This window comes from Drosophila albomicans, chromosome X (assembly GCF_009650485.2).
Source record: "Drosophila albomicans strain 15112-1751.03 chromosome X, ASM965048v2, whole genome shotgun sequence".
Lineage (NCBI taxonomy): Eukaryota > Metazoa > Arthropoda > Insecta > Diptera > Drosophilidae > Drosophila > Drosophila albomicans.
In genome coordinates this window covers 11,556,200-11,569,516 of record NC_047627.2, presented here as the reverse complement: position 1 = coordinate 11,569,516, position 13,317 = coordinate 11,556,200, and the positions used below count along the sequence as shown (strand labels likewise).

The window sequence follows — 13,317 nt, the reverse complement described above, 5'->3', positions numbered from 1 at the left end:
AGACATATATGAAGTATGCTTTATAATTTTGCTTAAGCATTGCTGAGACACTTTTTTCATCGAATATCTGTATAAAAAAGGTTTTACTTTATTTGTTTATGCTTTCGATTCGATTTCAATAGATATTATTATTAAGAGAAAATTATATATCTGAAATAAACAAGATGATTTTCATACTTGACTTTACTTGAGAAGAAAAACGAATAAACTCCTTTCCAAAATTATATGACACCTCTAAAATTTTTGTTTCGTCACAGATCGAAGCACATAAAAGTATGAAAAATAACAGTACAAAGTGAAATGCACAAAATGTGATAATTTTAATAATCTGCATCTCCCGATTTCAAGTAACGGTAAAAAAAAGTGCACACACACTTCACTTTATGTAATTTACCCATCTTAAAGGAATATGCATAAACATGTTGCCATTGGGATTTTTGCAATGATCTTTTATTATTGCTAAGCCGGGGGCAGTTAATTTAATTGTTGCCATCCTAGTCCGTTTATTACCTGTAACAGGCAGCAACGTGTCCAGTTGAACTGTCATGTCCGCCACAAGTCAAATTTCTTACCTGCTACCGATTGCAGCACTTGACCCGTCACCAGGAGTTGTGTTAACCCAAACCCAAACCCAGCCACAACTACAGCTACACTTCAGTGTCATTGTAGTTGCAGGTAACACGACCAATGCGAATCGAGTTTTTGGGCTGACGATTCTTGATTGGTTTATGCCAGCTTATGGCTTATCGCCACTCCAGCCAAAAGTGAAACTCGTTCCTCGCAAAGCAAAAGTACTTCAATGCTAATATTAGCCTGTCTCTGTCTGCGATATTGATAAGCTCTGATAAGCTGGACTTGTGGTGCACACACATTTTAGTTGACAATTGCAATTTAGCACTCAGCATGTGAGCAAACCCAAACCCAAACCGAAAACCAAAATCAAATTCCTCCTCCTTCTGTATCTCCTCCTTCTTTATCTCATGACTAGTTTTGTTGTATTGTAACTGAACTGAAACAATGGCTTTACTTTTGCTCAATTTAATTTCGTATTTGCCTAAGAACTTGTTCCTTATCTCGCATAATTTGACAAATACTTTGAGCATTTTCAAATCTTCAAATAAGTTTGGTATAGATATAAACAATCCGTGAGATAGTACGATAATTTCGGAGATTTATGATAATTCATTCTCCAAATTTATTCTTATACTAAGAATATAAAAATAACAAAATTGAAGTCAGAAGGCTAAATGTAGATGGTTCACAATAAAACTGTATAAATTGTTTAACGCATTTCTTTTTTATATACTTAAGTGCTTTTATGCATTATTTAATATGTATGCATAGACATACATATGTATGTTGTTACACTTCCTTTTTAATGTTAGTTACAATCATAACAAATATATTTTATATGAAACATTATTTAAATCAAGTTTTCCAATCTAAGCCATCAAATATTATGTTTTAAAGACATCAACTATTTAAATATATAAATTTTATATCTTCGAAATTAAAAATCAAATAAATGTCACAATTCATATGATGCAATGTATTGCTTGCAGGAAGCCTTTTTTAATTTAATTTAGTTTAATATATTTGAGATTTAGAATTGAAGAATATTCGTAGTTTCTAGGTTTTGCAACTTTTCAAATACTTCAACTTTTCAAAGCGTATTTTTATATTCAAAGCAAATGAAATTGAATAAGAATAAGAAATTAATTATTAAACAAACTTCTAACTTTAACTTCAACGATGAAAATGGTTTAAATTGAAGGTGATTTATTTTAAACAATTTTATACATGCCTGATCAAAAGCATAAGAAATAAAACTAGTTTTCAACTTTTTTGTTTAAAATGATCTATTTTGGTGTAATACAGTTCATTATAAGATCGGTACAGAAATAATCATAAACGTCTAACTTTGTGATATTACAAATATAATGAATTTTAAGCTCTATTACAAAATTGAGTATTAAAATGTGACGTTATAAATTATAAAAATGACTTAGAATGTATTCAGCCATTACAAAGTTTATGATAAGTTACGAATTTAAAGTAATTATTAATATGTTTTGCTATGATTTATTTTAAGCAATTTAAACAATGAAGCTTGTATTTTTATTTCGTTCAAAAGGAAAAGTGTTGTTAAAATTGAGTTCGTTGTACGATCTTTACAGAAATAATCATAAACGTACTTAGTACTTCATTTAGGTTAATAAGTTGTGTTTAGTAGCTGTGATACCATACAAGGCAATGGCTTCAATGGCTGAAACGGAAACACATTCGATCCCCTGGTGAGTTCTGTCATGCAGACGGCTCGTCTGCTAATCCGTTTGTTTACTGGCCAGCGAATGGTTAATGTTGGCAGGCAGGTAGAATGTTAGGTAGCCGGACAGCAAGGAAAACAAGATCATAAAATGGTTGTTGCTGTTGATTCATAAAAGGTTCGCATTGCCAACCGAAGGCAGGTCAAACAGTGGGCAGGTCAGAGCCTTGAGAGCTATATAAGCGAGGCGCTGTCGAGACGAAGCCAGCAAATACGATTTGGACTTTGAGGTGAGCAGATCGTGATAAACAGACAGAAGAGAACACACATCTCTATCGATATCGATATGGAGCAGAGCAATCTTTACAAGCAACCAGTGTACACATACTATCCAAGTGCTGAGATGATGATGCTTCATCCGCTGCCGATGAGGAAACCCAGTTTGATGCAATACAACAATACGCCGGAGCAGATTGATCAGATGGTGGAGCAGGAGCTGCAGCTTCTGAAGTCACACTATGCCAACGAGGAGCAACGTTACGTCGACCAGATGCTGATCGCCAATCCCATCACCGTGGAGCGACGTCCGCCAGCCACGCGACCCGAAGAGACAACCGAAACAACAACGATAACGACAACTGCGACTCCGGCCTCCAGTCGCGACGTGCAACGCCAGCGAGCAGAATCGTGCCGCAAGTCGCGCTACAACAACAAGATCAAGAAGGCCAAGCTGCGATTCCGGCACAAGTACGCCTGCAACCAGCTGACGGAGAGCACCAAACTCTTGAGCTGCATGCGCGACGTGATCGCCCAGGCGGAGGCGCAGCTCCTTGCCCGCGGCTTCAATCGCGCCGCCTTGGAGCGCATGCGTCACAACTTTGGCGTCGACCGCTGTGGCGATGCCCCCGAGCCCAACAGCATGATGAACATGAACATGAATCACTGAAAACAGTCGCTGGCGTTGCACTTGATATACATGAGCACACATTCTATTATTATATACATACCATATAAATGCATATTAGTTGTAAGCGAGACCATCTCTAAGTTGTACAAAGAGAAGGAGTTATTTTCTATTATTACCTTATATTTAAGCACTTTTTTTCTTGTTTTTTAATAAACTATTATGCAAAGCAAAAGAATCAAGCGCATATTTTTAAATACTTAAGAAACTTAAATAGGAGTTGTTCATATAATAATATGTCGAAAATGTCTTAAATTAATTTGAAGACATGTTTCTTGAAAATGAAGAATTTATTAATTTATACTTAAGCACCTTTTTTCCAATAAACTATTATGCGAAGCAAAAGAAAATATACTGTTTCACATTTTTCATTTCAATAACTACGACTATTTTAATTAGATATAATTCAATAATATTTAAAAGTCTAATTGAAAAATTGTTGCCATCGGTTCTATTACAGTGATCTTTTTACAGCTATCTCATATAAAACTATCAATTTTAATTGTAATTCTTTTGAAATTTACTATTATGATACATTTCAAGAGAAATGAAATTGAATCGATGAAACAAAATAATCGATGACTATCGGTGGGCGCGCTAGAGATGACAAAAACATTTAGAGGCAATGTAACTCGATAAGAACATGGCTCTTATATATCTTTTTATATTATATTTTATATTATATCTCTTATAAAACTATCAATTTTAATTGTAATTCTTTTGAAATTTATTATTATGATACATTTCAAGCGAAATGAAATTGAATCGATAAAACAAAATAATCGATGACTATCGGTGGGCACGCTAGAGATGACAAAAACATTTAGAGATGGGGCAATGTAACTCGATAAGAGCATGGCGTGGAAATGAAAAAGTGCGTAATTACAAAAACTTTTGTGGAAATTTGGAATGCAGAATACTTGACTACTTGCTGTTGACTTTGCAATATATAATTGGATTGGATGCAACTAATACATGATGTCCCTCGAAGATGACGTCCACCGCAGATGGCAAAGTAACAACTGAAGTATAAAAGGAGAGATAAGACATTGTCATGCGAACGATAAGGTAAATTTGCATTGTCAATGCTGTCTGAGAAGTGCTCGATGTCGAAGTGTCTGTCTGCGATTGCTTGTTAGGCAAATGGACTTGCATCTCTCACTCTCTCTGCGAGTGTGTGTGTGTTTGTGTTGGCTAAGAGGAATCGCGTAGATTGTAATCCAATTGCAAGCCGGGGGCATTAGTCCAATTTGGGAAACAGACAGACAGAGACAGATAGACGGACAGACAGAAGTGCGGATAATGCTCAGCTGGCAGCCAAAAGCAAATCGGATGCACTGAATCGTTGACTTCGTTTCGATTCGTTTTGGGTGTCATTGTTATTCCAGTTGTTGTTGTTATTGGCGTGCGGCATGTGGCAGTAGCTGGTGGCAGGTTGCAGGTGGCAGCAAATCCGCCATGATTGCGTTTTTGCAACAATTTCAGCGGTGCAAAAGATGCAAATGCAATGGCAGCGGAAGTTATAGCCATCGTCACGGCCATGAGTGTTTGCTGAGCTTCAATTTGTTCTCCTGCCAGTTCGCTACTTTCGTTCTTTCTTATTTTTTGGTGATTGGGGGAATGGCGAAATGATGTGGAATTAAGTGCAAAAATATATAAGAATGCAAGCGGGCAAAATGGCCCCAACAATGGCCACACGAATTTGCAACGACTTTGCGCTGATGTTAAATTTCATTTTCACGTGCTACGTACAAATGATTTCATTTCGCTTCACTGCACCGCACTGCAGTGGCTGTTCCTCTCCCTCTCCTTTCCTCCTTTGCCTCCTCGCCGCTGCTCTGGACACGCACGTCGAGCGTCATTTCATCGTTGCGCAGTCGGATCTCGTCAGAACTTAGTGAAGTGCATATAACGGCCTCGTCATAATAATAAATGGCAAAACGTTTTCAAACTTAACGCTTTCCAATTTGATTTTATCGCACGGTCATAAACCAGCTCCATCGCCTCACTCCCCCAGAGAGAGAGAGAGAGAGAGACACACACAATGGAGTCCATGACAGCAGCAAAGAGAGAGAAAGGGAAGCAGAGCTCTATTCATTTTTACTTTTGATGTTGATGTTGTTATTGTTATTGTTTGTTTGCCAGAGAGTTCGGAGTTCGTTTCGTTGGCAATTGTCTTGATGCAACCATAACTATATACGTTGAAAAGGGCTGAGCACTGTCTGAGCTGAGCTGCTGCTCTCAGTGCTTGCATCAAACTTTGAAGCTGTCACACCTGGCGTATACGCGATAAAGTGCACGACACTGCTGCTCGCAAGCTGATAGACAGACAACAAGCAAAAGGAAACGAACGATAGAGACAGCGACAGAGAGTGAGAGAGACAGTGGGAGTGGGAGTTGGCCAAGCTTTCATTCAATGCACGTTTCTAATGCGATGAATTGCTTTTTCAATTTTCCAATTTATTTTTCATTTTGAAAACCACACACACACACACACACAGACAGCGAATCGAGTTGTTTGTCCGTGTAAGTGAGCAAAATGGCAGCGAGTGTGGACAGTGGCTGTGAAAGAAAAGTGTAGCACAGTTTATTGATGGTTTTTGTTGCTGCACTTGGCAGCGGAAGTCGTCGTAACGCATGTGTGCGAAGGGGGATGCTCCCCCAACCTCCCCCCCCCTTCCCTTTGCCAAGACGTGCTCAAATAGCAACAAACACAACAGCCACACATCACACAGACACACACACGCACAGAAAGAGAGAAACAATATTCGCACCCGCAATGGGAATGGCAAAAAAAAAAAAACAAGAGCAACACTCAATTTTTTGGTAAAAAGCGTTCGGTTTGCACAGTGGTTTAATGCACTCGAAACTCACTCGAAAGTGGAGAAGAACATTTACTCAAACGTCGAACTCTATTGCCTAAAAGTCTATCGAATTTGAAACATTGTTTGTATTTAACAAACTTTTAAATACAACAGTGACTTATTTGATTTAAATACTTTATGTTTAACATTGCAAAACAGTTTTGTCAACTATTAATCTAACATATCATAGGAAAATTAAGTGTTAACAGATGTTATTTATGGATTATTGTAATTCTATATTTTGACTACAAATGATAGATTCTTATATGTACTTTTATTATTCTTATTCATAATATTTTTGCATTCATTTTTTTTTCAATTTTACTTAAAAAATGCATTGTAATTAATATTCTGATAATTCTATATTTTACCATAATAGATACAATTTCTTAAATACAAATTATTCTCATTCCTAATATTTTCGTTTTTATTTATTTAAATTTTATTAAAAAAAAGCACTAATAATTTCAATTTTATTTAAAAACAAATCAATTATAATCAATATTTTTTTATATGCACAAATTATTCTCATTCCTAATACTTTCTTTAATAACTATTTCAATTTATTTTTCAAAATATTGTAATAAACAGCATTTGTTGCAATTTCAAATTTTCACCACTGTTTCCCCCTAACAAACAAAAAATGAGCGGAGGAAAACAACAACAGATTGGGACTGAATAGGGCAATCTGATTAAAAATCATATCAGCAATTTTTCGCTGATTTTTTTGCACTTAGGCACCTAAATTGTGTGTCCAGAATTTCTACGCATCACTGGAGAACTGTAAACCCAGAACGGTTTGGCGATTCAGCTGGTCGAGGACCGCCGTCGGACCGGCATAATTCAATTACGTTGCTATCCACGCCAAGCTTTGAAAAAAGTTTTTTGTGTGAATTGTAAAAATACTTCAGAGGCACACAAAAAAAAAAAAAAAAAACAAATTTGGCATTGCATTCATTAAGTCAAGTGGTTTCAAAATTTGAATATCAAGTACTGTTGGATTTCCGTCCTTTGCTTCAAATAAATATTTCTAGTGTGTGGTCTTCAAGTGTTTATTAAGTCTCCTTTGCCATCGCGTACTTGACTATCTTTCTGTGCCTTATTATTATTTTTCTATCAAGTATGTGGTGAATATTGCACTTGGTAATACAAATAAGTAAAATTATGGAAAAATAATGAATTTTTGTATTTTAGTAGCTTCGATTTTAGAATTATACTGACTATGTTGAAGGTTGAAATACTTTTGAACACGTCTTGATTAAGTCTCTCTACCTTTTTCTGCCTTATTATTATTTGTCTATCCAGAATGTGGTAAATTTTGTGCTTGTTAATATAGATACGTAAAATTTGGGAAAAATACTGAATTTTAGTAGCTTGGTTTACAGAATTATACTGACTATGTTGAAGTTTGAAAAACTTTTGGACACGTCTTGATTAAGGCTCTCTAACTTTCTTTGCCCTATAATTATTTTCTTCCAAGTATGTGGTGAATATTATGCTGTTTGCTAAAGGAATACTGAATTTTAGTAGCTTGGCCTTAAGAATTATACTGACTATGTTGAAGATTGAAATACTTTTGAACACCAATGTGCCAATTTGCATTTTATTTTCTTTACGATTCGTTTTGAGTTTCTATTTCTGCTCGGATTTTCATTGCAATTGAACCAATTTAGATCAAATCAGCATATTTAACTATTAGATACCTAAAAATAAGTTCGTAAAGATTAAAATTTAATAAAAACAAGTAAGAAAGCTACAGTCGAGTGCACTCGACTGTGAGATACCCGCTACCCATTTTGAATAAAAGAAATATATTTTGCGATAATTTTCTCAAAATATACCGAATATACTGCAAAAATACTAAAAATATACCAAATAGTATATTTGGTATATTGATATAGTACCGCATTCAAAATATACCATAGACGGCACAATATACCAGATTGTCATCTAAAGCAACTAAGACCCCTAGTAAGTAGGCGTGTTTGCCCATACAAAAGTATTTCTTTAATAACTTCGACAATTTTCATCTGATCGCAACCAAATTTTCAGGAATCATAACTACTATAGTTATTATTATATATACCAAAATTCGCAACTCTAACTTTAAAATTACGCTTGTTATTCGATTTTTTTGATTTGCGGGGGCGGAAGTGGGCGTGGCAAAAATTTGAAACAAACTTGATCTGCGTGCAAACATAACAAATGCTGTCGAAAAAAAATTATAGCTCTATCTCTTATAGTCTCTGAGATCTAGGTGTTCATACGGACGGACGGACAGACACACAGACACACAGACGGACAGACGGACAGACGGACATGGCTAGATCGTCTCGGCTGTTAAAGCTGATCAAGAATATATATACTTTATAGGGTCGGAGATGCCTCCTTCTACCTGTTACATACATTTCCTGCCGGCACAAAGTTATAATACCCTTCTACCCTATGGGTAGCGGGTATAAAAAGAAACAAAATGAAAATTCAATTTTGTTGTTCAACTTTTTAATAATTAAGACATCAATCAATATTTAAAAAAGTTATAGTCTAGTATTTAATAAATCGCTTAACAGTGGACACATTGAAAATCAAAATATTTTACTGTTTAGTTAAGGATTAAGATTGGTGAATTGAGAAATATTAATGTTTGCTTTGATAACATAAATTTGGCGTTACTTCATAAAAGAATATTCATATAGGATTAAGTTATTTACGAGCTATTTTCAGTGTTATTATATTTTCCGCTTAACACTGCTATTTTAATGAAAATTGGAATACATTCTTATTTTTTGTTATTATGTATATTTGCTAAAATATAGAGTTTATAATAGTATTTTTCAATTTTAAACACGTAGGTCGTAAGCACTGCTATTTCAACGTTCACAGCTGTATATAAAAATATCATTTACCATTTCTTAATTATCTTTGATAGGTATCTCGAAGTCGAGCTATCAGCTAATCGATTGTTCTCGTTATGCAGCTTATTGTCGTCGCTTTATGTGGAAAGAGCGAGTATCGTTTTTGCTTGGACTAACAACCATTTGGAAATGAACAGTAGCGCTCAGCCAAAAATGTCGCAATTCAATTTCCCTTTTGGTCAGCTTGGGACAATGGTAAATGGTGAATGGAAAGGAAACTCAACGATGTTTGCTCAAGGCGAGAAGCAAGAGGCGGCAACAGCTGTGGGAGAATGGCTGCTGACATAACTAGTCTCTAATTACGCTTGAGTCAACAAACAAAATTGCAGGTGTCAAAACATGAGATAAGAGCCGAGCCAAAGCAATAGCTAAAGCATTTGGCCGTGGCTTTAGCTTTGGCTTTGGCTTGTGACTTGCTGCCGTATTCATTGGCTTCATTTGTAGATGCCACGCGGCAACGAACGGTGGCATGGCACGCAAGCAGTTGTTGCAACTTCTGCTCGCCTTGATGCTGCAGACACAGACGCTGTCGCAGATACTGGACACTGGACTCCTACAACAGACAATGAACGACATTCCCCACGTGCATGTGATGCTGCGACGCCGGCAACTGCACGAGGATGCGGCGAATGCGAATGCCCGCTGGTTCATGCAACGCACGGAGACGCCACACTGCACGCACAGCTACGATGAGGAGCAGTCGCTGCCAGGCGTGGACAGTCGCGATAGCCTCGCTCTGGTCATCGGTCTGCCGCAATTAATCTCAAACAGCGGTGCCGCAGCTTTGATGCAACGAGCTGGCGTCTTTTTCTACATCATTGGCGACACCCTCGGCGAGCTGAGCGAACAGCAGCTGCTGCAAGTGGAGCAGAGTTGCCGACAATTGTGGATTCGTCGCAAGATCTACAATCGCTACATCATCACCGATACCGCCATCTACATCTATGATCCCTTTGCACGCCGCGATGCGAACGGAATGGATGCCTGGGAGGCGTCTTTTGGTCGCCTCTTGCCCTTCATGGGTGGCGAGCCATTGCCTGAGCTGTTGTTCCACAACATGCGCGGCTATCCGCTGCGTGTGCAGATCTTCAAGTCGGTCTATGCACGGCCCGTCTTCGATCCCGAGACGGGACTGCTCGCTGAGCTCACTGGCGTCGACTGGGAAGTGGCGCAGGCACTGCGAGATCTGCTTAACTTCACCATGGATCTGCAGGAGCCCGACAAGAACTACTTTGGGTATGTCCAAGTCGATGCTTGCTACATCGGATATGTGGCATAGTTATACGTTGTGGCTAGCTTTGGGAATGTGAATAGTAGCGGAGTTACATTAGTATCACTTATAGAGAGAATAATACGTAGAGAAAGCGGGACACAAACATTTTTCTATATATGTAATTAATTTATGTAACTAGTATCACAGATATATGTGAGATATAATAGTCCGTTGGTAAATACTTGGGTGTGAACAAGGATTCATTAAGAAGGCTTTAAAAATTAGAAAGTCTTATGTATAAAAAGAGGTGGCTATAATAATACGTAGAGAAAGCGGGACACGAACATTTTTTTATATATGTAATTAATTTATGTAACTAGTATTACAGATATATGTGAGATATAGTAATCGGTTCGTAAATACTTGGGTGTGAACCAGGATTCATTAAGAAGGATGTATAAAAAGAGGTGGCCATAATAATACGTCGAGAAAGCGGGACACGAACATTTTCCTATATATGTAATTGATTTATGCACTGCCAGTTGGATAAACTAGTATTATAGATGTATGTAGGATATAGTAATCGGTTGGTAAATACTTGAGTGGAAACAAAGATTCATTATGGAGGCTTTAAAGTCGAAAAATAATTATGTATAAAAAGAGGTGGCCACACGGATGTTTTCCTATATATGTTATGCATTCCCAGCGGGAGAAGTTAGTATGACAGATATAAGATATAGTAATCGGTTGCTAAATACTTAAGTGTGAACAAGTGTTTAAAAGGGAAAAAGTAATGTATAGAAAGCGTTTGGCAGACGAAGACAGACATTTTCCTGTATAATTATGTAGTTTGATATAGTAATCGGTTGATATGAACTTGGGTGTAAACAAGGTTTAGTTAAGAAGGCTTTAAAATTGAGGCGGAATGAAATTCTGGAAGGAAGAAGCTAGAGGGATTTTGTTGAGAATACTATTCAATCAGGGGATAAGTGATAGACTCATCAGATACCTTACAATATACATATAATAATTTATATATATATGATACGTAAACTAATTCGGGTTAGTGACTAACTAAAGACAGCTTATGGTAAATAATTGGGTATGAAGGAGGTCTCATAAAGATGACTTTACAATTTTTATGAAATATGAACACCTTTGTGTGGCCTCTTGGCCAAGCAGAAAGAAAGCCAGAAAGTAGAAGGAAGACTTTGTTTATGAGTCCTTGAGAGGAGAATACTACAATATTTCTATAGTATTAAAAGGAGAATATTATTTCTATAGTATTAAGAGGAGAATACTATTTCCTTCTTCATACACTAAAGACGCATCAGAAATAGTATTCTTAGACTTTGTTAAGAAAAAGTTTTCTCCTTCCTAGAACATAAAGAATCGTTCAGATACTATACACTTCTTCATTTACAGTGAAATAAGTTCACGAAGGAGAAGAAAAGCTTTGTTAAAAATAATATTTCATCAAGGAACACCTTAAAGACTAATCAGATACTAAACACTTCTTCATTCGCAGTGAAATAATTTCAGAAAGGAGAAGAAAAGCTTTGTTAAAAATAATATTTCATCAAGGAACACCTTAAAGACTAATCAGATACTAAACACTTCATCATTTACAGTGAATTAAGTTTAGGAGGAAGAAGAAAGGCTTTATTAAGAATATTATTCAATCAGATACTTTACATATGTATATTCATATATTCACAGCGAACGCAGCGCGAATGGTAGCTACAATGGCGCCATCGGATCCATTCAGAACGATGGCCTGGACATTTGTCTCACGGGCTTCTTTGTCAAGGATTATCTGGTGCAGGATGACATGGACTTTACGGTGGCCGTCTACGATGATCAACTGTGCATCTACGTGCCCAAAGCGAGTCCCATACCACAGTCCATATTGCCCATCTTTGCGGTGGGCTACGACATCTGGCTGGGCTTCATACTGATGGCCTTTGTGTGCGCCTTCATCTGGCTGCTGTTGCGCGTGATCAATCTGCGGCTGCGCATCGTGACGGTGGCCGGACGTCGATTGTGGCAACAAGCGTTGGCCATTGTCGTAGACACGTGGGTGGTGTGGGTGCGTGTGAATCTATCGCATCTACCCGATAGCTATGCAGAGCGCATGTTCATTGGTTCGCTGTGCCTGGTCAGCGTCATCTTTGGGGCCATCTTCGAGTCAAGCTTGGCCACCGTGTACATTCATCCGCTGCACTACAAGGACATCATGACTATGCAAGATTTAGACGACAGCGGACTGAAGGTTGTGTACAAGTACACCTCGATGGCCGATGATTTGTTCTTCAGTGAGACTTCGCCATTGTTTGCCAGCCTCAATAAGAAACTCTGGTGGAATCGCGATCTCAATGCCGATGTCACTCTTGAGGTGGCCACCGTGGGCGGCAAGGCGGGCGTCTCACGCTACAACTCGCTCATCATGGAGTCGGCCAACTTTTTGCTAACGCAACGCATTTGGATTGTGCCCGAGTGTCCCAAGTACTACACCATCTCGTATGTGCTGCCCCGCGACGCCCCTTGGGAGGAGGCAGTCAATACTCAACTGTTGCGACTGCTCAACGCTGGGCTCATCCACAAATGGATTCTGGATCAAAAGTATCGGGTGACTATGAGGATGCGCACCATCCTCAATCAGGCTGAGGACAACGCCAGCCCAATTCGGGTCCTAACCATCGGGGATCTTCAGCTCGCCTTCTATGTGGTCATTGTGGGCACTCTTCTTGCATCGCTAGGATTTATCGGGGAGCACGTTTGGCTGCGACATAGTTTGCGTGGCTCACGCAAGAAGCTATAAGGATTGAAGCTACTAAGAATATTCTACAATATTATGTAATTATTTTAACTTTTGTTTGTTTTCTTTTTAAGTACTGTACTATAAATTATGGCATATGTTGCTTGTAAACCAAAATAATACTTAACAAAATATATAATGTTTCTCTGATAAATACTGTACTTAATCCAGCTCTCATCTATTTTGAATCATTTAATTTATGCCTACAAGGATTTCCTCGAATCTGTTGAAAACTACAATATGGAATTCATCACAAAGTTAATAAGGCATTACGAGT

The 13,317-nt window shown here is 37.7% G+C and overlaps 2 protein-coding genes across 2 annotated transcripts; both read left to right on the top strand.

The window, feature by feature from the left end:
- Positions 1–2,289: 2,289 nt before the first annotated feature.
- Positions 2,290–3,296, top strand: LOC117567567 (protein sisterless A). The gene has a single exon (XM_034247635.2). It carries the CDS (start codon positions 2,613–2,615, stop codon positions 3,210–3,212), a length of 600 nt encoding a protein of 199 aa, XP_034103526.1. The 5' UTR covers positions 2,290–2,612; the 3' UTR covers positions 3,213–3,296.
- A 5,769-nt stretch (positions 3,297–9,065) lies between these two features.
- LOC117567573 (uncharacterized) lies at positions 9,066–13,154 on the top strand. The gene is made up of 2 exons (XM_034247649.2): positions 9,066–10,245; positions 11,942–13,154. Exons 1-2 carry the CDS (start codon positions 9,479–9,481, stop codon positions 13,041–13,043), a joined length of 1,869 nt encoding a protein of 622 aa, XP_034103540.1. The 5' UTR covers positions 9,066–9,478; the 3' UTR covers positions 13,044–13,154.
- The last annotated feature ends 163 nt before the right edge of the window (positions 13,155–13,317 follow it).